Source organism: Antechinus flavipes, chromosome 3, assembly GCF_016432865.1.
Source record: "Antechinus flavipes isolate AdamAnt ecotype Samford, QLD, Australia chromosome 3, AdamAnt_v2, whole genome shotgun sequence".
Lineage (NCBI taxonomy): Eukaryota > Metazoa > Chordata > Mammalia > Dasyuromorphia > Dasyuridae > Antechinus > Antechinus flavipes.
Window position 1 is genome coordinate 457,303,259 of NC_067400.1, and position 27,574 is coordinate 457,330,832.

The window sequence follows — 27,574 nt, forward strand, 5'->3', positions numbered from 1 at the left end:
GAATACTTGGATTCATAGAACCTCTTTTGCTTACTTAACTGGATTTACCTGGGTGATTTCTTATTCTATCTGAGCCTCAGTTTCTCCATCTCTAAAAATGGGAGAAAAGAGTAGTTATACTGCTTATTTCACATGATTGTTGTAAGAAAACTACTTTGTAAAATTTTAAATGTTATAGAAAATATGGGCTGTGATTTATTTGCTTTTGGGGGGATCTGGACTGATTTATTCAGTATTTAGAATGCATGCCATGGGAGCTTATTCCCCTGATGCATAATAACAACTCCTATAATTTTGGGGTACTCAAGGGTCTTGTAACTATTCTTACACAGCTGTTTTATATCAGAGGAAAGACTGTTCCAAGGCTAGCTCTCTATTTAGTATTATGTTGGATATAGAAAACATTTTTATACCATAGCAATACATACTTTAGAAATATAATGTAATCCCATTAAGGCATGAATTATGTTGTAGATTCAAATTCAAAAAGAGTAGAGCTGAAAAGATTTGTACTGATCTACCCTCCATAATGCCTTCCCATTCCAATTTAGTATAAAGTGTTGTGATACAGGAGCCATTTGCCAGTGGCTGCTGGAGGTCTAACTCAGACCTGTAGAATGGATCTCCTCGGGTGACAGGATGATGATGATGATGATGATGATGATGATGATGATGATGATGATACAAGGAGACTGAGAGGCAGTTGCATTATCTGACCTCTCTCCTCTTCCCTCTTGCCTCCAATTTATTTCATTCCCAATCCACAAAGAACATCTGGGTTAATAAAGGCTGCGTTGCAACTCCTTCAAGTGTTATGATTCACAGCTGTGGAGAATTGACCTTCACTTAGTCATGGTCCTTAACAATAAAATTTGTTTTTTTAATTTCAGTTTTAACAATGGATTTTCTGTCATACCATGTGATGCAACAGTTTCTGGATGCCCCTTTTTAGACCAGTAGAGGACATTTTCTAGTTTGGTCATCTTGATCACTTGATATATGTCCATTAGACTTTTTCTTCTCAGAATCATATTAGTAATATCATGGATATGTGATTTTTGGATAATCTTAATAATGGGATTAGATGCAATCTTTTCTGTAACTGAAAAGCAGCTTATAAAATTTTTTTACAAAATTCAGAAATCAAAGAGTGATATTAAAGCAGAAGATGGTGGTTTTATTGAATTTTACTTAGGAATACAATATTATAAAATTTAAATAATTATTGATTAAAATATTATTAGAAGCCTGTGACATTTATACTTCTGAAGTTCTTAAAGCTTTAAATTATATTTTGCATCCACTTTTTATCAAGAACTATCTAGATATTAAAGATATACATCAATGAAAGAAGCTGACCCCTAAAAGAGTAGCTTGAATATTCCTGAAACTGTTTTTGCCAAAACTGGCTGGTAATTGATAAAGAATGTTACAGAAGTGATCCCTACTATTGGTGACAACTTAGACCAAAGAATGGCAAGGATATTTCTGGGGGGTGTGTGTGTGTGTGTGTGTGTGTGAAAGAGAGAGACAGACAGACTAGAAAATTCATCTTAGATTTCATTATTATTATATGGAAAAGTTAAAGTTTGTCTAACTGATAGCTAAGAGGAAGTGCTCAGTCAGTAAATTTTTATTAAGCAACCATTTTGTTCCAAGGATCATTCTAAGTATGGGGATACAAATATGATTGACAGTTTGCAAAAAGTTTGCAAAAAAAATACTGATGATCTCAGTAAAATTTCCTTACCAGGAACTATATGAATGAAATCACCAGCCTGGTCTTAAAAAAAATTACAATAAAAATTTAAGATTTAAGACCTTAGTAGCTATAAAAACAACTTGTTTTAAAATGTGTTTAAAGTACCCTCGCTTTCGACAAAATTACCATAGTTTTTTATACTCTGTTTAGAATTCAAAAATAGAACACTAATATGTAATCTTACATCAGGCTTCCAAAAGTATTAGAAAAGAAACTAGTATTTATTCACTTGAATGAGGTATAGTTCTACCTTTTATCTGATTTTTCAGTAGGAAAGAACAGCCACACAGAACTTTTATACTGGGGATAAAGAGGAGCAGGTGAAAGAGTAGACTTAAAGGACAATTGACAAAACTATTGTATAAATACACATGGAATACTAGGTGACTCAATGGATAAAGTGTTGGATCTGCCATGAGAAACACTCATCTTTCTGAATTCAAATTTGTCCTTGGGTATTTTTTAGCTGTATGATCCTGGACCAAATCACTTACCCTTTCTGCTTCAGTTTTCTCTTCTTAAAATGAGATGCAGTAGGGAATGGTAAATTAGTATCTTAGCCAAAGTGGATCACAGAAAGTAATTCTCCTTCCTTCTTTAGGAAACTGGTAAAAAGAAGACCTTGGACAAAACCTTTACCTTAAGGCAGCAGTTCTTAAAGTGTGGTTCCCTAGAACCCTGAGGATTCTTGAGACCTTTTAGGAGATCCATAAAACTTTTCATAATAATACTACTTTATTTGCCTATTAACCTCCCTTTTCCAATTTTATATAACTATATGAGGACAGGTTTCCTTCATATCCTTTAACCAAAACAACCTGTCATAGCAGATTAAATGAAGTAGTAATGAAAATCCAGCTGTCTTCCATTAAGACAAACATTAAAAAGATTTGCAGGAATTTGTAAAATAGTGCTTTTAATGAATTATTTTTATTTTAGAACATAGTTATTTTTATTGAAATGTTACATTTACATGTAATGGATTCATTTTTATTTTAAAATAATTAAATATTTTAAAACTGTATCAGTTTTCTAATACATTAAGTATTGATAGATATAATCTATATAAAGTTCTTAGGGACCTTTCATAATATTTAGGGATTTAAAGGAGTCTGAGACTGAAATGGATGAGAACCACCCCCATCAGGGATTAGAGAAAGAGTTAAGTCAATTAGCATTTTGTTCAGCACTGAGTATTACCAGATGTTGTGCTAGGCCTGGCCCTGGAGGGGCCTACATTCATTCTCACAGGGAAAGGCATCCCATAAAAGCTGAAAAGGGGAGGTTCCTGGCATGGTAGAACAATCTAGAGCAGAGTCCAGAGAGAAGTATGTAGAGATGGATGTTTTATTAGGAACTAACTCATTGGTGAGGGATCTTGTGAGGTGAGGAGTTAAAAGAAAATGTCTCCCAATCTGGAGAGCCCTCAGAAAGCACAGTCAGGAAAAGTAGGGACAGACAAGCAACATCCAATTTGTGTAAACTTCACAGACCTAAACCTAGAGCTAGAAGGGATCTTCAGACATTTAGTTTAGCCCTCATTATGGATGTCCCAGAGCCAACATGTGAATCCAGCCCCTCAGATTCCAGTCAGTGCCCTTTTTGCCAACCATGCTGCCTCTACTTTGTGTCTAACCCTCTAGTTTGCCATGCATGAAATGGAACATTTGTGTTGAGACTAATTAGGATAAAATCAGCTCTATAAATCCATTTGGATAGATTTATTGATGGGAATGTGTAATCTGACTTCTTTGTGTGTCCACTGTAAGGGAAAATTCTTGTGGGCTGTGATTATGCTTGCCTGCAAGTTGTAAGACTCATGATATGTTTTTGTCTAGTGCCTGTCATGGGAATATAACACTGGGTTTATCAAAGTGGTAGACTTGAGGTGTCAAGTCATGGAGCACTGAATATTTTCATTGTGACCCAGAGTTAGTGACTTCTGTGTTATGAAGGCATCAGTTCCTTAAATTGAAAAATGGAAGAAATGTAAGAAGAATAATGTCTTCAGTACCTCAGTAAGAATTGGATAACTTAAAAAAAAAAAAAAAAGATGACTTTAGTTTTTCATTTGTTCTAAGATATTTTAATAGAGCAAAGAATGCTGGTCATGAGATTAGAAAGCCTCCTGATTCTATTGTTCACTAAACTATGAGATCTAAAGAAGTTAATTAACCTGTATTTGCCTCAGTTTCCTCATTTACAAATGGGTAATAACCTAAAGCATTACGAAAACCTTTAAACACTAAGTGTTCAATTTTTATTAATAATTTTGAATTAGATTTATGATTTGAACTCTCCCCTACCACTGTAGATCAATCACTCCGTGTTTTACAGTCTTAATAGAGTTGTGAAGAGATTATGTCCAGGATCATTTAATCAGTTTTGACAGGATTTAAACAATCTTTTTCAGACTCTAAAACTAACTCACTATAACAAGCTTCTTATCCTTAAATGTATGTTGAATTTGTTTGAAGAAACATGTTTGGTAGTAAACATTAAGTAATTGTTGCTTAAGCTTATGTTTTCCATCCTAATGTTTTCCATCCTAAATTATTCTGCCTTTGCATTTTGAAATGTTACATAAGAGTTTTGCTTAGGTGATAGATGTTTTGTAGACAGCTTAGAAGATACTTTGAGGTACTATTTGTATGTAAATTGTTACCACAATTTGGTAGGGTATTTTGATTTTCAAATATTAACATATTAAGTTTTTTGTTTATAACATTGTCTTTTTTTTTGTTTGTTTGTTTTTTTTTTTTTTTAATTTTGCTGAGGCAGTTGGGGTTAAATGACTTGCCCAAAGTTACACAGTTAGGAAGTGTTAAGTGTCTGAAGTTAGTTTTGAACTCAGTCCTCCCGACTTCAGAGTGGTGCTTTAACCACTGTACCAAATGGTTGCCCCACATTTTTCTTTGTTGATTCATGAATGTTTTCTCTCTAGATGTCCTGGAGCTTCCCGTCGGAGAGTTGCTCTAGAGAGAAGGAAAACTAGCAAATTAAAAACTGAAATTGAGAATGAAAATGGATCCAATGTAACAGATCACCCAGGTACTTCATCACCAGACAATACTGGGATAGTAACAGTGCCAACAGAGCGGAACTTGACATCAACATCTCTTCCTATGTGGACAGATGAGCCTGGCCTTGACAACCCTGCATTTGAGGAAAACACAGTAGCAGACAGTATGTGCAGTTTACTTTCTTAGCCTAAATAAAAAACAAACTCTAGTAATTGTTAATGGCAAATTGGATTTCCCCAATTCAACAGATATTTATAAAAAATTTACCTGAGAGGAACAATTATTTTTGTCTTTACCGAAGATTTTATTCTGGTGCCATTTCCTGCCTCTACTTTCACCCTCTGCCTTCCTTTCCCTCCCTCAGTTTTGGGTTACAAACTATAGGTAGTTGCTGTTAAGAGTTTTCCTTTTTTTTATTTTTGGCATTTGACCTGGTGGATTTAACAAAGAAGTATATTTTAGCAATATATTCCATTCCAATATATAATATGAAACATAACCCTTTGGATCAGACATCTTTCTGCCTGGCATATTGCTTAATAGGTAAGCTAAGCCCTTATCTATTTGCATTAAACAGTACTGATTTTATTTTAACTGCTGGTATTTTTAGAGAGGAAACACGGGCCCTCACATCAAAAAAAGCTTATTCCTTTTTATCTTTTGGATATAACTTAGGGGCTCATTAACCACCTTCATTTATGTTCTGAGTGGTTTTGTTGTTGTTTTTTAATACATATGCACACACAGATCAACTGATTTCTTGATAGATATTGATAATGCCTGCTTTTGTAAAATCATTTAGGTAGACTTAATTTATCTTGGCATGTTGGCAGGATTCCCTTTGAGGGATCTTTTAGCAATTGGTAAGCCAATTAATGTTATACTTTGTTTCTGGAAATATCTTTCTATTGTTATCTGTTAACTAACTTGACTGAAAAAATGCTAAACTATGAAACACAATTTTCACTTTTTTTTTTTAATTTTTAAATTTGCCAGCTTCACAACCACCACCTAGTTTACCAGAAGGGGAGATTACAACAATTGAAATTCATCGATCTAATCCTTACATTGAATTGGGTATTAGTATTGTGGGTGGCAATGAAACACCTTTGATCAACATTGTTATCCAAGAAGTTTATAGAGATGGCATAATTGCAAGAGATGGAAGACTCCTTGCTGGAGACCAGATACTTCAGGTATAAAATCTAATTAAGTGTTGTTTCTTTGCAATATATTAAGTGACTTTGAAGTCTGGAGCATTTTCCTTTCCTGGAAGTGGAACACGAGTACACACACACACACACACACACACACACACACACACACACACACCAGTGCTTTATAATTTTTAGATTGAAAGCACATTTGTTGGGATAGGGTTTTCAAAGAATCAATTTCACAAATAAAGAATGGGAGTTCTTCAATAAACAAGAAGTTGATTAATGAAATTGATTTGGGGATATAGTGTTACATAAACTGGGTCCTGTGGACTTTATCTACATAATGAAAACAACTCTACCAATGGGAAATATTTAGTCTTTAGACAAGAAGATTTAGAAGTAGAACTTCCTGTCAGAATGGCTTCCTGAAAGGGAGGCATACTATCCAGCTTTCACATACTATTTCGACAAAACACTAGACCAAATAATTATCAAGGAATGTAAAGAAGAACTCCAGTAAGTGACTTACTTCATCCTAGAATTGCCTAAAACGTCAGTAACTGGCATGATGGTGTAGTGCTGAAAACAAGATAGTTCAGACCGAGACTCTCTCAAGTCCCTAATACCCTGATTTAAGATGCCAGAGAGAATACTGAAAGAGCCAGAGGGGTTTTAACCTGTCAAGTCAGCTCCAGAACTCAAGAGAACCATTGATGAGGCCATTGAGAGAGAGAGAGAATGTCTATACACATATATCTACAAACATACATATGCATTTACACATACATCTAAAACAATATTCATATGGCTGACATAATGCAGATTTCTCTCTTGATTAAATCTTTACTTTTGACTCTGAGAATGACTACCAAGCCTATCCTTTTTTTTCCTAATATTATTCTATTCCTGATCTTTATTGTTGTGTTTGTATATATCTCTTATTTCCCATCCCTGCTAACTCTTCTACTGTAGTTCTATTCCTTAACTTCTATTACTTCACCTTCCCCACCCACCCACCCATGAATCTCCCTCCCTTATCTTCTCACCCACCTCTCTTTATCCCATTTCCATTAATCTACAGACTTTAGACTCTTTAATCTAAATACCCTTTGCTATTTAACCTATACTCACAGTGACTGGGTTTTCTGGACTACCAATGCTCCAAAACAAACTTTTTTATCATGAATTGTAAGAGTGGGGGGAAGTTCCTTACATCGGTTCTTAAGATGATTGAGATATAGCTTAATAAACTATAATGTGTGAATTAATGGAATACCATTGCATTCTAATTATTAGGAGAGGAAATTTAAGAGAATGGAGATTGTGTTAACCAAAAGTAGAGTGAAGTGAGCAGAACCAGGAGAACAAGTTATGCTAGGATAGTTGCATTGTAAAGAAAACAACTTTAAAAAACTTAAGGACTTTGATTAATGCAGTGATCAGCCAAGCCTCCAAATTACCTATAGGAAGCAGATGGTCTACTTCTTAATGGGGAGATGATGGATGAAATACAGAGACATTCATTTTTGGACATGGCCACTGTGTGGATTTTTCTTTCTTGTCTATACTTATTTGTTGCGGTTTTTTTTGTTTTTTTTTTAAGTCTCTATCACATTCTTTCAGTTTTTAATTGGGAAAAGAGTACAAAAATCAAAGAAATTACCAGTAGTGATGCAAGATAGAGGAAGAGAGGAATCTTAACATTTTTTAAAATTTACAGGAAAAAAGAGAAGTTCTGAGGGATATGTAGATAAACAGAACAGTTTTAAAATCCTAAATAGAATTTATAAGATATTTTGAACCAAGTGAAATGAAAGATTCATGAAATGGAGATTCATGGTTTCATATGCATTCTTTTTACATGTTCTGTGTGTAAAAAATGCTTTCCCCCCAAAAAAAATTTTTTTTGACTGGTAAAGAAGTGGTAGCTGTCTCCAATAATTTGAGGACTGTATAGTTCTCTTAGAATAATTGGAAGACTATATAGCCTTCAAGAAAGAAAAGAGGAAGAAAGACAATAATCATTTAGTAAGTGATTACTTTATATGGCAGGCATTATATGTGCTAAGTACTTACTCATTTAACCCTCACAACAACCCCAGAAGGTATGTGTTATTATTAACCCCATTTTACAATTGAAGAAACTGAAGCAGAGGTTAAGTGACTTATCTCAGTCATGGCACTTATAAGTATCCGAGGCTGTATTTCAACCTTCAGGCTTCCTTATTCCAGGTCAAGCCCTCGATCCACTGTGCTACCACAATGCTTCTACAAAGTCAGTTTCAATTTTGATTGTGTGATTTTATTTTCTCCATTACAGGAGATTAAGTTGCTGTGAATTTGTCTAGTGCTTGAGAGAATTTCTGATGTAGCACTTTGTTCTTCCCCCATGTGACTGCCTCCTTTATTTCTCCTGAATCAAGAGGGGGAACAGATAAATCATTGTAAAAGTTTGGGAGAATAGGGTAAAACTGGGGCAAAAGCAACAATTTTTGTTTTTGTTTTTCTAGGAGATTGAAACAGAGAGGATAAGATACTAAGCTGCTGCTTCTTTGTTCATAAGAAGACTTAAAGCTATTTAGAATAAAATAGAGACATTAGTTGGAATATACAAGCCAAGGAACAATGACAGGGAGAAATCTACCCAGTCAACAGTGTTTAAAAAAAAAAAAAAAACAACTGTTCAAATTCTGGTTCTTCTATTTACTGTTTCAGTGACCTCTTTCTGTAAATTGAGAGGTTGAACTAGATTGCTATTGACCTATGTCCTTTGATGTTCCTCTCATATTTAGATTCTTTGATCCTGTAATGTAGCATTTTTGAAAAACATCTACCATCTAGTTCTAAAAAACTTGGAGCTAAGCAAGGAAATTATTAGCTTTTCTAATTGAAAATTTAAACATAGTAAATTTCCAAGTTATTTTGTTCCATTGTGAATATTTTGAACTTTGAGGTATGTGTTAATATGTGGTGAGTGGGTAGGTAGGTATGCACATGTGTGCAGGCATGTATCATGACTGAATATAGGTTAATAATGTCTTTGGCAAAGAATGATTAATGAATTAATCTAAATCTTGTTCACCTCTATTCTAAAAATAATCATTTATCTTTAGGAAGCCATTAAAATGATTCAATGTTTGATGTTTATTTAATTTTAATTGATGTAGTCTTTTTAGTAACTACAGACCTAAAAGTCTTTAATATGTTTATGAAAATTCAAATATATCATTCTTCATTTAATAAATATTGCTGTCTAGAGAAGGATAAAGACTAGATCATATGAATAAATGATATCTAATGACAAGAGATATAAATTGGATTCCTAATTAGTGGATTGACTAATAGATTTTTTTCCATTACTGGATTTTAAAATTAAACTTGAATTTTACCTTGTATGTCTTGTCCCTTAAATGGAACCTAGTTCCCTTCCTTTAAGATCCAACTGAAGTTTTAAAAAGGACTTTTTGCTATTAAATAGAAACTGTTAATATTTGACTTTGGGTGAACAGTTAACAAAATACTGAGCCCTTTGGAAGGTACTTTTGAGATGTTGAGGCTGAAAAAAAACTTGTGTTGATGAATTTGAAAAATAACAGAATCAGTTCTTGCTTGGCTAAGGGTTTTTTAATTGTTTTTGTAAAGTCAGAACAGATAGTCCTTATGGTTTTGAACAAATTCCTAAGTAATTCTTTTCCTAAATTCAGTCAGGCCACAAAGCTACTAATAAGCTGGTTTCCAGATGTGATTTTAATATGTATCTATGTGTACATGTATAATCTACCTAGTGGAATCTGTTTTTTTGCATTTGGAAAAATATTACTTGGTTCAGTTAGCCATTTTATTTAACAAAACAGTGACATAAATGAAAAGACAAAGAGAAATAAATTACCCAGGCAGTTTCATTGTATATGCTTTCTGTGGAATTTCATATATTATATATTTTATATTTGTATTACATTATGTTTGGAATTTCTGATAACTTTCTAGGTAGGGATAGGGTCAAGGGAAAATTCCACCTTCACATTTGATTCTCATCAAGAAAGAATTGGTTTGTACAATGGAAATGATGGAAGAAACTTTGGGAGAACGTGTCTATGCTATTTGTGATAGAGGAAAGAAAATCAGGTCCTCCATAGTTTAATATATGAATATTAAATTTTGAGAGAAAACTTTTTAGAGAATTCAAAAAAAGGGAAATGGACTAAAATTCTGATGAAGAAATAGGATCAAAAAATAGGGGAAGCTCTTTAGAATGACCTTCTGATGACATTAAGGAAACAATACAGGTGAGGTTCTAGAAAAGAGGAAAACTGTCCAAACCCGCCTGATTTATATAGAAATTAAAAAAAAAAAAAACATACAAAATGTAAGTTAGGGCAGGTAATAGATGATTTTAAGGGTGTGAAACAGAAGAATAGTGTCAGGAGTACTAAATCTTAAAGGGAGCTAAGGTTTATCAAGGAAAGCTGAGGAAACAAACAAAAAAAAGGTTCTTTTTATTTGTTGAAGGAAAGACAAGGATCAAAGAAGGGATAGGACCTTTGGTTGGGGTAGATTGGAATAATTTTTTTCCTTCCGTAATTCTTGTTACTTTTCTCCTTGAATTTTAAATAATATTTTGTTTTGCTAGTTTCTTATACATTTAGTATATAATGCATATTTTTTATCTGTTTTTATTTTTATCCTCCTGATCCATGAAGGTACTGATTGTGTATTATCAAAATTTTTCTACCTTTCCTATAACTACTAGCATAATATTTTGTATTCAGTACAGATAATTAAGTGTTTGAATGGATATAAATGGATAGCTAGATGATGCAGTGGATAAAGCACTCATCTGTCTGGGTTCAAATCGTCCTCAGACACTTACTAGTTGTGGGACCCTACATAAGACACTCCTGTTTGTCTTAGTTTCCTCATCTGTAAAATAAACAGAAGAAGGAAATAGCAAACCTCTCTCATTTTTTTAACCAAGAAATTCCCAAATGGGGTCATAAAGAGGCAGGCAAGACTGAAAAACAAGTGAACAACAACATGATCAGAATCTGGTATTTTGGAGATTGTGTCAGTTGGTGAATCAGAAGTGATTTAATAAAGAATATGAAGACTCAGAGTAGATTCCAAGGATTATATCCCCATAAAATGGTAGATACTGAACCATAGTATTTTAGAGCTCAAATGGACCTTAGAAATCATCTTCCTTAATTTTATTAATGAGTACTAAAATAAGTAAATCAAGAAACTATTGCTCCTCAATCATTTGGCTAAGATCAAGCATAGTATCTGTTCTTATCAGTTAATATCTGATATGTTGTCTGTAAATTAAATGGATTTTTACTACAGAGGAAGAAAAAAAACTGTAGAGGGCCTAGATTGTTCAGTGGATAGAACATAGGTCTGAAATTTGGAAGACCTGAATTCAAAATCTGGTCAAAGACACTACTTCTGACGAGGTACTTAAGTTGTTTATTTTAATCCAGTGGAAGAGGAAATGGTAAACTATTCCAGTATCTTTGTCAAGAAAACCCCATATTGGATCACAAGGAGTTAGACATAACTGGAGTGATTAAACAGCAATAAAACTTAAGATCTCAGAGAGTTAGGCTTACAAATTCATTTAAACATATGATTAGTAACTGATTTAGCAATAGAATAAAAAAGTTCCCTTGATTTCTGCCATTGGTAGGGGTGTGTGTGTGTGCGTGCGCATGCATGTGCATCATTATACCAAAGTGCAAAATCATTCCAATCTAACTGTGATTAATTAGCAATGAATAAGAATTTATCATTAAAATATAATTTTAAGAATGAGCCTGATAATGTTTTGTCCTGTTTTCTGTTCTTTAATTCCTTAATTTTAGTCCTTTATGCTTATAACTTAGATATTTAACTTTTTAGCTTAAAATCAGTTTTTCCTTACAGTGTTCTTGTAAAGTAGAACTTCTTTTGTAGATTAAATTAGCATGCTAGTGGCAAAGCTGGAATAAAGTTTTTTGTATTTTTTTGTTTTTGTTTTTGCTGAGGCAATTGGGGTTAAGTGACTTGCCCATAGTCACACAGCCAGGACATGCTAAGTATCTGAGGTCAGATTTGAATTTAGGTCCTCCTGACTTCAGGACTGATGCTCTATCTACTGAGCTACCTAGCTGCCCCAGGAATAAAGTTCTTAAATATTTAGGATAACAATTTCTTATCCTTTGGCCTAAGGGTAGTCTATGTCATTCTCATCACGGTGACATTTATATTTATAAATATACATTTATATTCATAAATGTGTGTCTGCATGAATACGTGTTAGATATAAATTACTAATGATTCACAAATAAACATGTGAAAGCTTGCAGTATGTCACCTGCATCTTATTATTCTCATCTAGTTGACAAGATTAGATTGAAAATAAAAAGTATTAAGTGAAATACTTTTAATTCTAGTTGGGAAATAAAACTTTTATTATCTAAAGGAAATAGTTCAGAGAAATGGAGGTTTGGTGAGTTGAATGTATCTGAGAAGGAAGGCAAGTCATGAGCTAATTTTAGATAAGTACTTTGGAGATCATAGAAATACATACAATGATAGTTGTATTCTAGTCCTTTAACATTCAAATGTAATATGAAACAATAGCTTTTTAATATTTTAAGCATAAGATAGTGGGAAATGGGGAGAGGATATGTTTATGGAGTTTTTTGGTGGGTTTTTTTTTTAAGCTTTTTTTTCTATGCTTAATCTCATGGGCTTTAGAAAAGCTTTTGCACATATGACATACTCAGAAAATATATAACCTCAGTGATTCATCCATATTTATTGAGATTTTTTAATTCTTAGCTCAATTAAAGATGTTGTAGCTGTATATCCACTCATTTACCTTGTCCATCCTTACTTATATTTTATTAGCTTACTTTTGACTGGTTGTAATAATAAGTAAGTCACTTTTTAAAAATCTCTAATGTATTCTCCCTGAGAGATTATCTTTGTAACAATTGACTCTTAAAATATATTTCAATTTACTCTTTTGAAAATTCTGTAAAAATATTCATGCTGATTACTAGATGAAAATGTTAATGAGCGTTTGGGTTCTAATCTTTATTTTTTTAGGTCAACAACTTTGACATCAGCAATGTGTCTCATAATTATGCCAGAGCTGTTCTTTCCCAGCCTTGCAGTGTGCTGCACCTTACTGTGCTTCGGGAGAGGCGGTTTGGCAGTCGAACCTATAACCATTCTGATAATAATTCCTTACGAGAAGAGAGCTTCCATGTGATCCTTCATAAGCGGGATTCTAATGAACAGCTTGGAATTAAATTAGTACGAAGAACAGATGAGCCAGGAGTTTTTATTCTTGATCTGTTGGAAGGAGGACTGGCAGCCCAGGATGGCAGGCTCAGTAGCAATGACCGAGTACTTGCCATCAATGGACATGACCTGAAACATGGAACACCTGAGCTTGCTGCTCAGATTATCCAGGTAAATTTCTTTTGATACTAACTTTTATTTGTAATGGAAAAGGAACTTTATTAACCCTCAAATGGTAGTATTCATTAATAAAGAGTCACATCAAACTTTTTTTGTATCACCTGACTTCATTCTTGATATTTTTTTGTTGTTCTTGTTAAAAATTAGTCCTAAAGTGCTTGTAGACTGACTACTTCTTCTGGTTTGGTTATAAACTGAAAGGTTAGGAAATGCTATTCATAAATACATTACCTAAATGTAATTTGTTAATATTAAAAAAAAAAAAAACCAAGGGAATATGATGTAGTGGATAGAGAGCTGAACTTCCATATGAGAGATCTGAGTTCAACTCCCTTATCTATTAGCCGATAGTGGCAAATTCTTGAGTAGTTGTTAGTCATGTTGAATTTCAGTGTGAGGACAGGTTGAGGAGTAGTGAAAGACTAATCTCAGTATAATCATTGACGTATATAACATTCTCACTCTATCCTTTATTTTGTAGGGTTAAGTTATTGGTTTTAGTTTTGGTGGAGTTTTTTCTTTTTTTTTTTTTTAACCAAACCTGTAACTTAAATAGTGTAGGAAACTTCTGATAAGAAATTAATGATGGGATTTTTCTGCAGTTAATAGTCCTAGAGAGTTGTCAGGAGCCTTAAATGCTAAATGACCTGCTCAAGATCACAGCCAATATATAGTACAGGAGAGTGCCTAACTCAAAGAATAAGACTCTAGTCACTAGTACAGTGCTGCTTTCAATTCAGTTCAATTCAGTAAATAGTTATTACATATCTAGTATGTGTCCTGAGATTACCTTGCATCTCTGGATTCATTAAAAATGAGCACATATTTATCAAGTATGCAACCTAATGTTATTGGTTCCAAGAAAATAATCTCAGGAAAAAACTAAATGACAACAATTTTTGTAGATTCAGTGTTGTAGATGAAAGACATATTAGATTGTAGTAATGCCATGTGGAGTGTACTTGAAATGGAAAGATTGGAATGATTAAATGAAGTAAGGAAAAATATTCAGCATAAATAGGCAGACCAGTGTGTAGAAGAAAAGAAATATCAAAGAACAATTACTGATAGTGTTTGCAGACTAACATCTGGGGAAGATATTACTACTATTGGGGAATTCCTTAATCCAGAATGATCCTCTGGGGGAGTAAATGCTTTCTACTTTGATCTGTTTGGCTAAAGGTCAGTAAATCAGGTGACTCGGCTAGAAGATAAAAAATATTAATTAGTATCAGTCAAAAGATGGATGTCTACATTAAGGAACAAAGGGAAATACATAGAAATCTAGAGTTTTACACAACTTTAGGGTGACCTTTCCAGCTACAGAAGGAAGAGACTGCTTTCCTCATTTAGGAGTTTGAATTATAGGGACAGATTATCTAGTCATTGTTCACTTGGGCATCTCAGGAGTTGTAGAGATCAGGTTTGTTCCAGTAAGGATGTTTTCTCGGTGTTTAATCTCATCAGACTATCTTGGTGAAATAGTAGACCTCTAAGATAGTAGAGGCCTTTTTTGCAGTAGAATCATTGTAGGTTCATCCTATTGTTGAACAGAATACAAACTGCCTATTTCTGTTTACACAATCCTGTATCTTTGCTTCTTTGACCTCTAAAGGCAGCTATTTTCTCCCTTTCCCTCCCTTCCTTCCTTCCTTCCTTCCTTCCATTCTTCCTTCCAAAATATTTTCTTCAAACTCACAGCTTGCCTCCCATACACTACCTATTTATAGGTGTAAATCAAGGTATGGACAGTATGCTGACAAATGTCTGAGGAGATTTTATATTTGCAGTGAATTATGATTACATTTATATTTTTAAGTCATTACATATTATTTTACAAGATAATATTCTAAATTATGTAAAAGTGAAATTGCCTGGGGTTGACGATTTTATAAAAACGGTTCTTAGTTTTAGGCAGCAACTGACAGGCTACTTTTTTTTTCCCCCAAAAGAACCCTACATTTGAAATAATTATGATAATCAAATACATTGTCTTTGTAGACCTAAAAATATCAGATGTCAGATTGCTGAAGTAGCCATCAATCAAATATCTTTTCATTTTTTTAGAATCCTGATAATTATTTGCTCCTATTCCATTTAAATGTGTTCTGACCCTTTACTGTTTAGCTGTTTGATATTTCTAAAGATCAAGATTCTATATGTGTTAGGATTTTTAATATCAAGCATTGGCATCATGATACAACACAGGAATATACAACTTCAGCAGAGTTTTTGGCATTGCTTAGATGACTCCATGTGTCTTTAAAAATATATATATCCATGAAACTTTGATCTAATGCCTTTTTTAATCTCAGCAAACTAACCTGTATCTTTTTTCTTTTTAATAGCCATTGTAGCATTTAAATATTTTAGGACAAAAGACATCATTAAGAATTTTAGTTGTGAGTGTTCAGAGAAATTGCTTCTTGAATCTTCAATTTTTATGCATCTTTACTCAGTGTTTAGTAGGAGGAAAAAAAAAAAAGTACAAAAAGGTAACCTGTGTATGAAAAGGCAGAAAGAAGGATAATCCTATTTCTTTGTCTTAGTAAGACAATTTGGAGTTTAGGGATGGGGCAATTCATGAACTGATAAAAAATGATATATCTGGAAGTGAAATAAAAATTTCTGACATAAAACTTATTTTATCAATACACACACATACACATGTCAATCTGGGGACTTGAAAAATATTAGCAGATAGTTGGCTTCTTTCCCTAATCATTGTTCCCCTAAGTTATTGCCCAAATGGGCCCAGGCCCCTGCTGCAATAATGTGGTCAGTTTTAATTAAAAATTCCAGTAAGGTGCAAAGTACTGGAAAACAATGACTCTAGTTGAATAATTCTTAAATTGGAAGATGCTATTAATGATTGACTGAAATTGTGTGTTTTCCTCAGGCTAGTGGAGAGAGAGTGAATTTAACAATTTCAAGACCAGGGAAACCACAGCCCAACAGTACTAACAGGGAACCAGGAACTCATAACAGCAGCCAGCACCAGGCACAGCAACTGTATCATAGCAGACCCAGCTCACATAAGGTAAGAACTTTTCTTTGTGTTTTAAAAGACCTAAGAACATAGTGACCATTATTAATACTGTTAAAATTATCTCACAAATCAGCTCTACTTCCAATTTATTTCCCTTTTTCAAATATATAATTAATTCTCTGTTCTTTTCTTTTTATTTAGCAGCATTATTTTGAAAACTTTCAAAGATCCAATCAGTTTTTGTGGCAGAAGGAATGTTAGTCAGTAAACATTTATGGAGTTATACTTATGTGCCAGGTACTGGACTAAGTGCTATAGTTATAAAAAGAGGCCAAAAATAGTAGCTGCCCTCACAGAGTTCACAGTCTGTTTGTCTTGGTTTTAATTCCAAAATTCAGAAAACAGAAGGATCATTAATACTATCAATCATTATTTTCTCTTTCCTCAAATAATTCTTTAGTTAATTTCAATCAAATTATGAAAATAGTTTTAACAGATTGAAGGTTCATTCATTTATATCAGAATAGAAGTGAAATATCAGCCTCTTAAAGATCTCTCCTTTAAATAAAACTTCAGCTACTTTTAAAATTAAAATATTTATTCATATACTTCAAAACCCTCAATTAATTTCCAAAGTGCTGTTGTAGTTTGTGTATATCTGTGTTTCACACATGTATCTCTTCCCCTCCCCCCCCAAAAAAAAAAAAAAAAAACTTAGTAGCAACATCTGGCTTTTCTATTAAGCAATGCTTTTACTAACTTTTTGCCCTACTGTGTAGTGTAATGTGACTTTGTACTGTGTTATCTGATCCGTTACTTAGAACTTTAGATACTCTGTTTATTTCAATACTGGACAAAAAAAGACTGTTGATATAATAAAATTCTAAACTTTTTCTAGTATAATTATGGTTATATGAAATGAGAAATTGTTTAAAATAGGATTTGTAGCATTTCCTAAAACCTTTGATTTATATTAAGAATTGAGTTATAATGTTGTCTTTTTCTTGTTTAATTTTTACAATAATTTTAAAGATGTAACATCATGGAAAAATGTTTGACCCTATGAGAAAGTCAGAACACATCAGAAAATTCCTCATTCACATATCATGGTGTATTCTGCCAATTATATGTTCTCTATACATTTGATTCTCCCACTTAACTCTTGCAAAAAATAAGTTCATTTATTTAGTCCATTCATTCCAAGTCATGCATATATTGAAATTATGTTCATACTGCACAGAGAACTTTAGTTTCATTAACAGTCTTACCTGGCCCTTGTTAGAAACAAATATTATAAAAGACATATCCTGTATATAGTGTCTTCAAATATTTCACAGAGTTTGATTGTTCAAAAATCACATTGAAATTGCTTTTATACCTTATTTGAACAGCATACTACTAACATACTATTTTCATTTGTCAAATGTTTAATGGTGAAAATAAAAGACTGCTGTCTATTAGCAGTCCTTTTTTTAGCAGTCTCTTATTTAGAAAACTTTAATCAGTTGTCTTTGGAACTGAAATATACTTAAATAAACTAAATATTTAAATGTTCCTTAAATAAGGAACATTTGTTGATATTTGTTGATATTAATTGAACCCCTGTAGAGTACTTTGAAGCCATTCATATATCTTTGAGTTTCATTTTGGCTACAGAAAAAAAATGAATATAGGTAGATATCCAGATATTTTACTGAATAGTTCTTATTGAATTTCTAAAATTCAGAGGTTTCCTGTTACAGAAAGTATTTTTCTGATTGCCCACTTTCTATTGCTTCTTTTTTTTCCTCCTTCAAATTTGCCTTAAGTTACCCAGATAGGTGGTTGTGTGCCCTTAGGATCTTAACTTGTTCATTAGAAACTGGCATATTTTCACCTCTGTATTCCCAATCAATGACTTGGCAACCTCATAGTTGAAGTGAATAAATGATCTTTTAATTGAATTGAATAGTTAATTCAAGTCACTTCTTTCTAAGGAATACATGAACTGATGAATTGGTTTGTATTGGAAGTAGATGTATAAGGATGATTTAATTGTTTACACAAGAGTAGCTAGGTACACAATGGATGAAAGAGCCTTGGGCCTGCAATCAAGATGACTGGAGTTCAAATGTGGCCTTAGACCTTTACTAACTATGTGACTCTGGACAAGTCACTTATCCTGGCTTGAATTAGTTTCCTCACTTGTAAAATGAGCTATAGAAGGAAATGACAAATTGTTCCAGTATCTTTGCCCAGAAAATCCCAAATGGAATAATAGTTAGATGTGACTGAAAAACAACTGAACAACAAAAGTCCTACGAACAGAATTTGTAAAAACCTTCCAGGAGTGACCAGAAAGCTCTCCCTTTGATAAGAGTTTTGACATAATGAACTCACATTGTAGGAGACATTTTACTTTTGATTCGGTTTAACCTTTATTTATTAGATGTTTGCTATATGCAAGGCATTTTACTGCCCAAGAGAACCCCTCATCCCTCCCCCCCAAAATTGGCCATTTCATTTGGAATATAGAGCTTGCCTACACATAAGTAAATTCAGCGTGATTTAAAGAAGGAAATGAATTACATTAGCAATTGAGAAAAGACTTCACAGGAAATGGCATTTGAACAAACATGAAAGATTTTGAGAGATAGTAGGGAAGAATGAAAGAGAATATAAATAAATAAAATTACAAATGTTATCTCAGTTTTTCCTCACAACAACCTTGAGAAGTAGGTACTGTAATTGTTCCCGTTTTACAGACAAAGAAACTGAGATTAAGTGATTTGTCTTGGATTGCATGGCTAGTAAATGTCCTAAGTCAGATTTGAACTCAAGTCTTCCAGAGTCCAAATCTATGTCCATTGTATCACCTAGCTGCCTCATGCTCCAGAACATTTTGGTTAACTGAAACCTGTTTTTTGTTCATATTAACCTTGTATGAGTAAAAATAAAAAACCTGACTCTCAAAATGATACAGAGGAAGACTTTTGACATTAATGAAATGAGAAATTAAGCAAGAGTGGAAGAAAGGAATACAGCATCTTTAAAACCTCCCCAAAAGATTTTATTTGTGGAAGAAATTCTCTGAGATTTGAGTTGTAATATCCTCAATTAACCCATTATAACTTCTTTAAAATATAGTCTTGTACCACATTTTGGTAGTGATATTTGCAAATGAAATTTACTATGCTTTCATAGTTATTTGCAAATGAAATAATGATATACTTAGAAAACCTCAAAGAATCATCAAAGAAACTAATTGAAGTAACTGGTACATTTAGTAAAGAAGTAAGATGCAAAATTAATTCACAAACTCATTAGCATTTCTCTACAATTCTAACAAAACAGGTAAAATGTTATTAAGAGAAATTTTATTCAAAATCATTACAGATAGCAAAACATTTGGGAAGCAACCTAAGAACATTCATATAAAACATGTACCAGTACTATCAAAAACCAGTTTTTATAACATCTAATAATAAAAGTCTCCTTAAATAATTGAAGAGCTATTCACTGATCATTGGACCATGTTAATATTTTTAATTGCCTAAATTGATTTATAGATTAATGCTAATCAAAACAAATACTTCATTTGGAAGAACAAAAGCTCTAGAATATCGAGGGAAACAATGGGAAGAAGTAAAAAATGATGGAGGCATAGCATTATTAGGTTTTTAAACTATATTAGAAGGTGGTAGCCATCAAACTATTTAGTACTTTTAAAAAAGCCAACAGAAAAATAAATTGATGAAACAGAATAGATAAGAAACAAATGATTAAAAACTATGAACAAAAAACAATGATTGGTAAATCCAAGAATATGAATTACTTTAAGAAAATCTCCATTTCAGCAAGAATTATTTGGAAAAACCCAGGAACATTTAGCAGAAATCAGGTTTAGATCAAACTTGTAGTACAAATAACTCAAAATAAATACATAATCTCAGGTTAAAGATCACGTAAAAAGAATTTTTGAGAGAACTTTAACAACTGTTGCTTAGGGGAAGGGTATAAATGATTAATTTTTGATCCTTTTTTTTCAATATCACCTTATATATTCCACTGTATCCATCCCTTCACTCTGTTGCGAGAACTGTTGAACTATTATAAGAGGTTTTCTAAAAACAATTTTTAAAGTCCACTAAAATAACCCACATTGAAAAAGGTGTTTGTCTTTTAACTCAATATTTCACACTCACGATCCTCTATATATACAAAGAAACAGAGGAAATATCTTTTTGTGCCCTTTCTTTGAGACTAAGCTTGATAATTATAATTTCAAAGTATTCATTTTTAATTGTTATTTTTTCCATTTCCATTATAGTCTGGGATTTTACTTCCATGTCCTGGCTCTGGTGACTTCACTTTGCATCATTGCTGTATTCACCAAATTCATTGTTTCTTAACAACACAGTAATATTCCTTTACATTCATGTTCCACAGTTTGTTTATGCCATTCCCCAAGAAGACATATTAAATATTAATACATTGTTGGAGCCACAAACTGTTCTACCTGCTGGATATCAATTTAGATTGTGCAAGAAAAGTGTTTAATCTGAACATATACCTCTTAGTAATACTCTCTCTGGTAGAAAAAGAGCTGGAAACAATGTATGCCTATAAATTGAAATATGGCTGAAAAAAATCATAATATAAATGTAAGTAAAATATTATTATGTGATAAGAAATTATGAACATGGACAGTTTGGCAAACTTGAAAAGGTTATATGAACTTTAGCCAAAAAAAAGTGGTGGGGAGGGGAGAGATAATTTTTTTTAAATTCCATAGAGATTGTAGGAAAGCAAATAAGACCACTAAAGCTTGACTCCAAGTAACTTGAAGAAACCTACCTCCTTCCACCTTCTTTATGGCTCCAAGATAGAATATGACCAAATGAAGTCACTGGATAGCATATTTTTGCTTATTTATTTTTTTGGACCACAAGAGAGGATTCTTAGAGGGTTTCCAGAAATGACAGGTATCAAAACAAAAGACAACTTTAAAACATAAAATAAGTAAATAAGAAAATAAATTTTAAAAATATTTTCAGCACCTTAAAAGTATTCAAGTACAAAAATAAGTGGTATTCAAGGACTATATATAGATAAGGCAGCAGATCCACCTTGTCCTGGTGCTAAATTCAGAAATGTGTTATTATTACTCTTAAATACAAGTTATGTTATAACGTCACTGAAGGTAACATTGTAATTAATGTCTAGAAACAAATAGTCATTATAGTTCATTGCTTTTGTCAGTTTTAGAAATCATAATTATATTTATCCTATCCATGATGTCATCATGACTCTGTATATGAGAATATTCTCTTGACTAAGGAATATTTATCAAAAGTAATGTGTTTTTGGTTTTTTTTTTCCTCCCCTTATCTTCTTTGTTATTCTTTTTTAAATGCCTTTGGAATATTTATAGCCATCTTAGCGGATACCTTAGTACAGATTCCACTGTCAAACTTTATATGGCTAAGTGTTTCTCTAGAAGCCAAATTCTGCCAAAGACTGTCTGCTTTAAAGATTTCATTGGATTCCTCCTCCCCACCGACTTAGATAAGATACTCTCATTACAAGCAGCGTTTAGACATCCACATTCTTTCACATACTTTGGAGATCTTTAATTTATTCCTCTGCAGTATTTCCCTAAGCTTTAAGTAGAGGATCCTCTAGAGTTACAGTGGCAAAACAATTTCCTTGCCTCTCATAACCAAGTAAGGCTGATCCTCAGTTGATAAATTGAACTAGGGAGATTTTGTTTTATCACCCTTAATGGGTGATCAGAAGATTGTATTAGAGCTGGAAATGTCCTTAAATGATCTTTCACTTTCATTTATTGCTTCACTGATCTCACAACAGTCTAGTAAAGGAAATACTATTGTTATTTTTTGGTGGGGAAGATATGCATGTGAGCAAACTGAAGCTGAAGTGACTTAACCCAATATCACTTCAGCAGGTGAGTGTTTGAGGTATCAGGGTATCCAGCCCAGAGCTTCCTAATTTTGTTCACTGCTCTCTGGTGTTCTGCACTCTTGTCTACTCCATTGTGTACTTAGACCATCATTAGGTCTTGTTTGAAGCATTTCTTTAATATTCATTCAATAATCATTTATTAAGCACTCACTATTGGGTACATGTTATTGTGTTGGGCACTGGGGAGCAAAGACAAAGAAAGAAACTTTCTCCTAGGGATTTACATTCTATCAAGGGACTACTGATAAATGATTTTTATAGATAGATAGACAGACAGATATTTTAGGAGCAGAAAAACACTTCCATCTGGTGGCTAAGGAAAGGCTTACTGTAGGAAGGCAACTCAGGTGACCTGGAAGGAAGCTAGGACATTTTAGAGGTGGAGGTACAACATGATACAGAAGGAAGAGCGTTGGATTTCAAGGCAAGGACTTGGTTTGAATGTTGGCCACACTAATTATGATCAGGGGCAAATTATTTAACCTTTTTTGGTGTGTTCCTCCTTTTGTAAAATGAGGAGTTCTGGGTGGCCTGAATGGTCTCTTCTGCCTCTAATTTTGTGATCCAAGGAACAGATTTCAGATGTGAGGGACAGCTTGTGCAAAGGTAAATAAGTGGGAGACAGAATGTCCCATACAGGGAAGTGCAAATGGACAACGGGTGCTTGATGAAAGGAGAATTGTGAAATAAACTCAGAAGTTAGTTTGGAATATTTCCAAATTATGAAGAACTTTTCAGGCCAAACAGAAGAATTTGTATAGAAAAAAGGGTCATTTCTTACAGTAGGGTTTCAGAGTCATTAAAGCTATATTTTTCTTATATGAAAAGATAAAAATATATTCCTTATCTACTTAAATCTTGCCTGTTATTTCTTTTTAAATGAATAATTGGTTAATAAAATAAATAACTGTGAGACAGCAATTTTTAAGGTGAGCTAAGTAGAAGTAAGTGACTAATCAATTTATAATACAATTTCAGATCTCTAAAATGGGATTTTATATTGTGTGGTGGATAATAACTAAGGAAACAATCCAAAGACCCTGAATACAGAGTGAAGACAGATTTTTATGTATTTAAAAACAATTAATCAAATGAGACCAGTTAACTAAAAGAAAACAATTAACCAGAGCACATAATTAGATAATCTGATTTCTATTTGGAGAAAAGATTAGGTACTTTGCACATTAGGAGAGGAGAAGGAGAGTGAACAGGTAAAATTCCCTGAAACCAGAAAAAGAGATATCTTTCTCCTGCTAATACCTGTATTCGGTCAAAGGAATGTAAAAACAGAATGATTAGTGTGGAGTCAGTTTTCAGATAAGACATACAGGTTACTTGAAAAATATAATTGTGAACAACCTCCTTGCACTAGTTTTTACATCTGAATTTTTGGTCAGCATTAAGTAGGCCATTAGTTAAGATTTTCTAAGCAGGAAGCAGAGGTGATTCAACTTACAGCCTCACGAGGCTAGGTTCAAACAATGCAATAAAGATTTCTCATAATTCCCATAATTGAATAAACTTTTCTCACAAGATAAAAATTGGACTTGACTCATAATTGAATAGGAATGGAGTCTGTGTGCTTCACTCAGTTTCCATAGTTCATTCATTAGGAAACTAAATTATAGTCTCTATATTTCTTTTTTTTTTTAATAACTTTTTATTGATAGAACGCATGCCAGGGTAATTTTTTACAGCATTATCTCTTGCATTAGTCTCTATATTTCAACCAAGACTTGGTGTGATCATTTATTCAAGGCCACGCAGATACTACTACATCAAAGTAGCAGATGTTAAAAGAATGAAGAAATGAATTGGACATGAAACTTTTTAAAAATAGAAATCAACACGTTAAAAAAAAAACAAACATTAAGCACCAAAACAAATTTCGAAAATTAAGAGAGCCAAATTGTGAAAGCATAAAATTTATTAAATTGATAAAAATAGTTTTTATTTTTTAAAAAAACTAATACAATTTGATAAGTGTTTAGCTCATTTGATTTTTACTAGAAATTATTAACATTTTTAAAATGAAAAAAAATTTACAAGAAATAAAAGTGAAGTAAAGGAAATTACACATTATTTTTGCCCAATTTCATGCCAGTAAATTTGATAACTCAGATGAAATATATAAATATTTAACAAAATAATCAAAATTAATAGAAAAATAGGAGAATTTAAGTAACTCTTGTTTCAGGAAAAGGAAATTGAACAAGTCATAAAGGAACACCTAAAGAAAAAAAGTGTGAGGCCCAAGTGAATTTTATGAAACTTTCAAATTAAAACTAAATCTAATATTAAATCAGCTGACTGTAAAATTCTAAAAAGAAGGGGTCAAAAATTGGAGTAAAAAGGAAAAGTAGATTTTTCAGCAATTTTTTTAAATGCACAGACCAAGAGACTAAAGCTTATAAAGAAATGCATATGAGCAAAAAATGTTTCAAAAGTAACATACTGAATTTATTATAAACTTAAAGAAAAAAAGAAAACTATTTTCATGTCCTATCCTCATTGTGTGTCTTATTTCCTAATTTCATTTGGAGTTTGAATTCCAAATAATTTTTTAAAACTTGTGTCTTTAAAGTACTGTATAAGTAAATTTGATCTTTATAAATATCTTCTGTCCCTTAACATAGGGACAAGATGGCTTTATAAATCTTGTGCTAAAGTTATATTTAAGTATATATTGTCAATATAAGAAAAGCCTATTTTCCCCCACTTTTGGGGTTTTTTTTTTTATTATTTAGTTGATATTTTTCCTTGTGTAGGATCTCTCTCAATGTGTTACATGCCAAGAAAAGCACATTACTGTGAAGAAGGAACCACATGAATCCCTTGGAATGACAGTAGCTGGAGGCAGGGGAAGTAAGAGTGGTGAATTGCCAATTTTTGTGACCAGTGTACCCCCTCATGGCTGTCTTGCAAGAGATGGCAGAATTAAACGAGGTAAAGTTTGATTTTGAGAATATGTATTTATGTATAAAATTTTAATGAAACATTTTTTCCTTTTAAAAAAAAAGATTTTTATAGGAGACAGGAAACAAAGGTTAAGGAAAAGCATAAAAAATCAGGAAAGAGGGAAAGGAAAGATGGAAATGCACAATTCAAAGTCATAACTGTGAGAATGAATGGGATAAAATCAGCCATGAAACTGAAGAGGGTAGCAGGATGGATTAGAAACCAGAGTCCAACACTATATTGTTTATAAGAAACACGATTATATGAATATAAGCCATTCCCCAATTGACAAATGGTCAAAGGATATGAACAGACAATTTTCAAAGAAATTAAAAACATCTCTAGTCATGTCTAATCATGACAGATTAGAGAACTGCAAATTAAGGCATTTTTGGATACAATTTCACACACCTCTCAGATTGGCTAAGATGACAGGAAAAGATCATGATAAAAGTTAGAGGGGTTTGGGAAAACTGGAACACTAAAGCATTATTGCTAGAGTTGTAAAATGATTCAACCATTCTGGCGAGCAATTTGGAACTTTGCCCAAAGGGCTATCAATCTGCATTCTTTGATCCAGCAGGCCACTACAGGGTCTATATTCCAAGGAATATAGGAGGGGAAAGGACCCACATGTGCAAAAATATTTGTAGAAGCTTTTGTTTTTAGTGGCAAGGAACTGGAAATGGATTGGAATGCCCATCAGTTGGGAATGGTTAAATAAGTTATGATGTGAATGTAATGGAATATTATTATTCTGTAAGAAATGATGAGCAAGCTGATTTCAGAAAACTCTGAAAAAGACTTAACATGAAGTGATGCTAAGTGAGTTGAACAAAACCAAGAAACCATTGTACATGGTAACAAGGTTATGTGATGATCAACTGTGATGGACTTAACTCCTCAGCAATGCAGTGATTCAAGGCAATTCCAAAAGACTTGTAATGGAAAAATGCCATCCACATCCAGAAAAAGAATTATGGAGACTAAATGTGGATCAAAACATAGTATTTTCATCTTTTTGTTGTTGTTTGTTTGCTTGTTTTTTTTTCCTCTTTTGAACTGATTTATTTTGTGCAGCATGATGAATATGGAAACATGTAAGCTACATTGGATTGCTTGATGTCTTAAGGAGAGGGGAAAGGGAGGAAAATTTGCAACACAAGGTTTTGCAAAGCTATCTTTGCATGTATTTGGAAAAAATAAAATAACTATTTAAAAGAAAAACACAAAACACCTGAAACAGGAAAATATATGCAGTTAAAATAATGGGCTCAAGCACAACCTATTATCAGTTCTAAACATGGAAGTACCAAATGACATAGCATCTCAGGTCTTGGGGGAAAAGTTAAATGAGTTGCAGGGAGAACAGCCAATTAATTAATAAACTATTAAGTATTTACTCTGCGTGGGCACCATGTTTTGTGCTTGGGATGTGAATACAAGTTTTTTAAAAGTCTCTGTGCTTAAGGAGCTTATAATTTTGTGAGGGAAGATGGTGCAAAAAAAGGAAACTGAGGTAGAAGGAAAGTCCCCAATATAGGGACATGATGAAGAAGTCCAAAAGCAGTGTAGGTAATGGGAAATGAAAGACTAAGCAAAGCTTCTTGATTAGAGGCCCTGAATTTCATGGCCTTTGATCAAAAACTCCAGTCAGAGAGGCAAAATTTTACCTGTCTAATTCTCACATCTCACATCTAACATCACAGGTTACTGATAAGATGTGAGAACCAGGCAGGTGAATTTTTGTGGGATAATGACATTTCCTAGTGATGAATTCTCTGAGGTATGAGGCATAATGAAAAGGTAACAATATATATAGCTGGGGAGAAATGGGGAGAAATAAAGTATAATAGTAAAAGAATCGTAATTTACCCACTCTCAGAGTTAGATAAATCTAACCAAAAAGAAGAAGAAATTAAAGACTTGAATAGAATTTTACAACTATTAGATATTATGGGTTTTTTGTGAATACTGAATAGAAATGCGACTATGTCTGTTCTCAGTTATGCACGGTACCTTCACAAAAATTTACTAGGCATAAAAATATCATGAAACAAATGCAAAAAAGCAGAACTAATAAAATATGTGTGTGTGTGTGTGTTATATGCATATACACACATACATACACATATATATTTTAAGAAAGCATCTTTCAAGCAAAGATTAAAAATTAATTGGAGATCAAATAGCTTAGTTCTAAAAGTGGATAGAAAAAAGAACAAATCATTTCTTCAAACGCAATGAC

The 27,574-nt window shown here is 32.8% G+C and overlaps 1 protein-coding gene and 1 pseudogene across 2 annotated transcripts in view; both read left to right on the plus strand.

Moving 5' to 3' along the window:
- LNX2 (ligand of numb-protein X 2) overlaps window positions 1-27,574 on the plus strand; it is an 87,465-nt gene that overhangs the window by 46,700 nt on the left and 13,191 nt on the right. For both annotated transcript variants that reach the window (XM_051986533.1, XM_051986534.1), the window contains 5 exons: window positions 4,707-4,948; window positions 5,782-5,981; window positions 13,038-13,406; window positions 16,315-16,455; window positions 25,137-25,314. In XM_051986533.1, coding sequence (XP_051842493.1) covers window positions 4,707-4,948; window positions 5,782-5,981; window positions 13,038-13,406; window positions 16,315-16,455; window positions 25,137-25,314 — 1,130 coding nt within the window. The remainder of the gene's footprint in view (window positions 1-4,706; window positions 4,949-5,781; window positions 5,982-13,037; window positions 13,407-16,314; window positions 16,456-25,136; window positions 25,315-27,574) is intronic.
- LOC127558575 (uncharacterized) lies at window positions 11,190-11,307 on the plus strand (annotated as a pseudogene).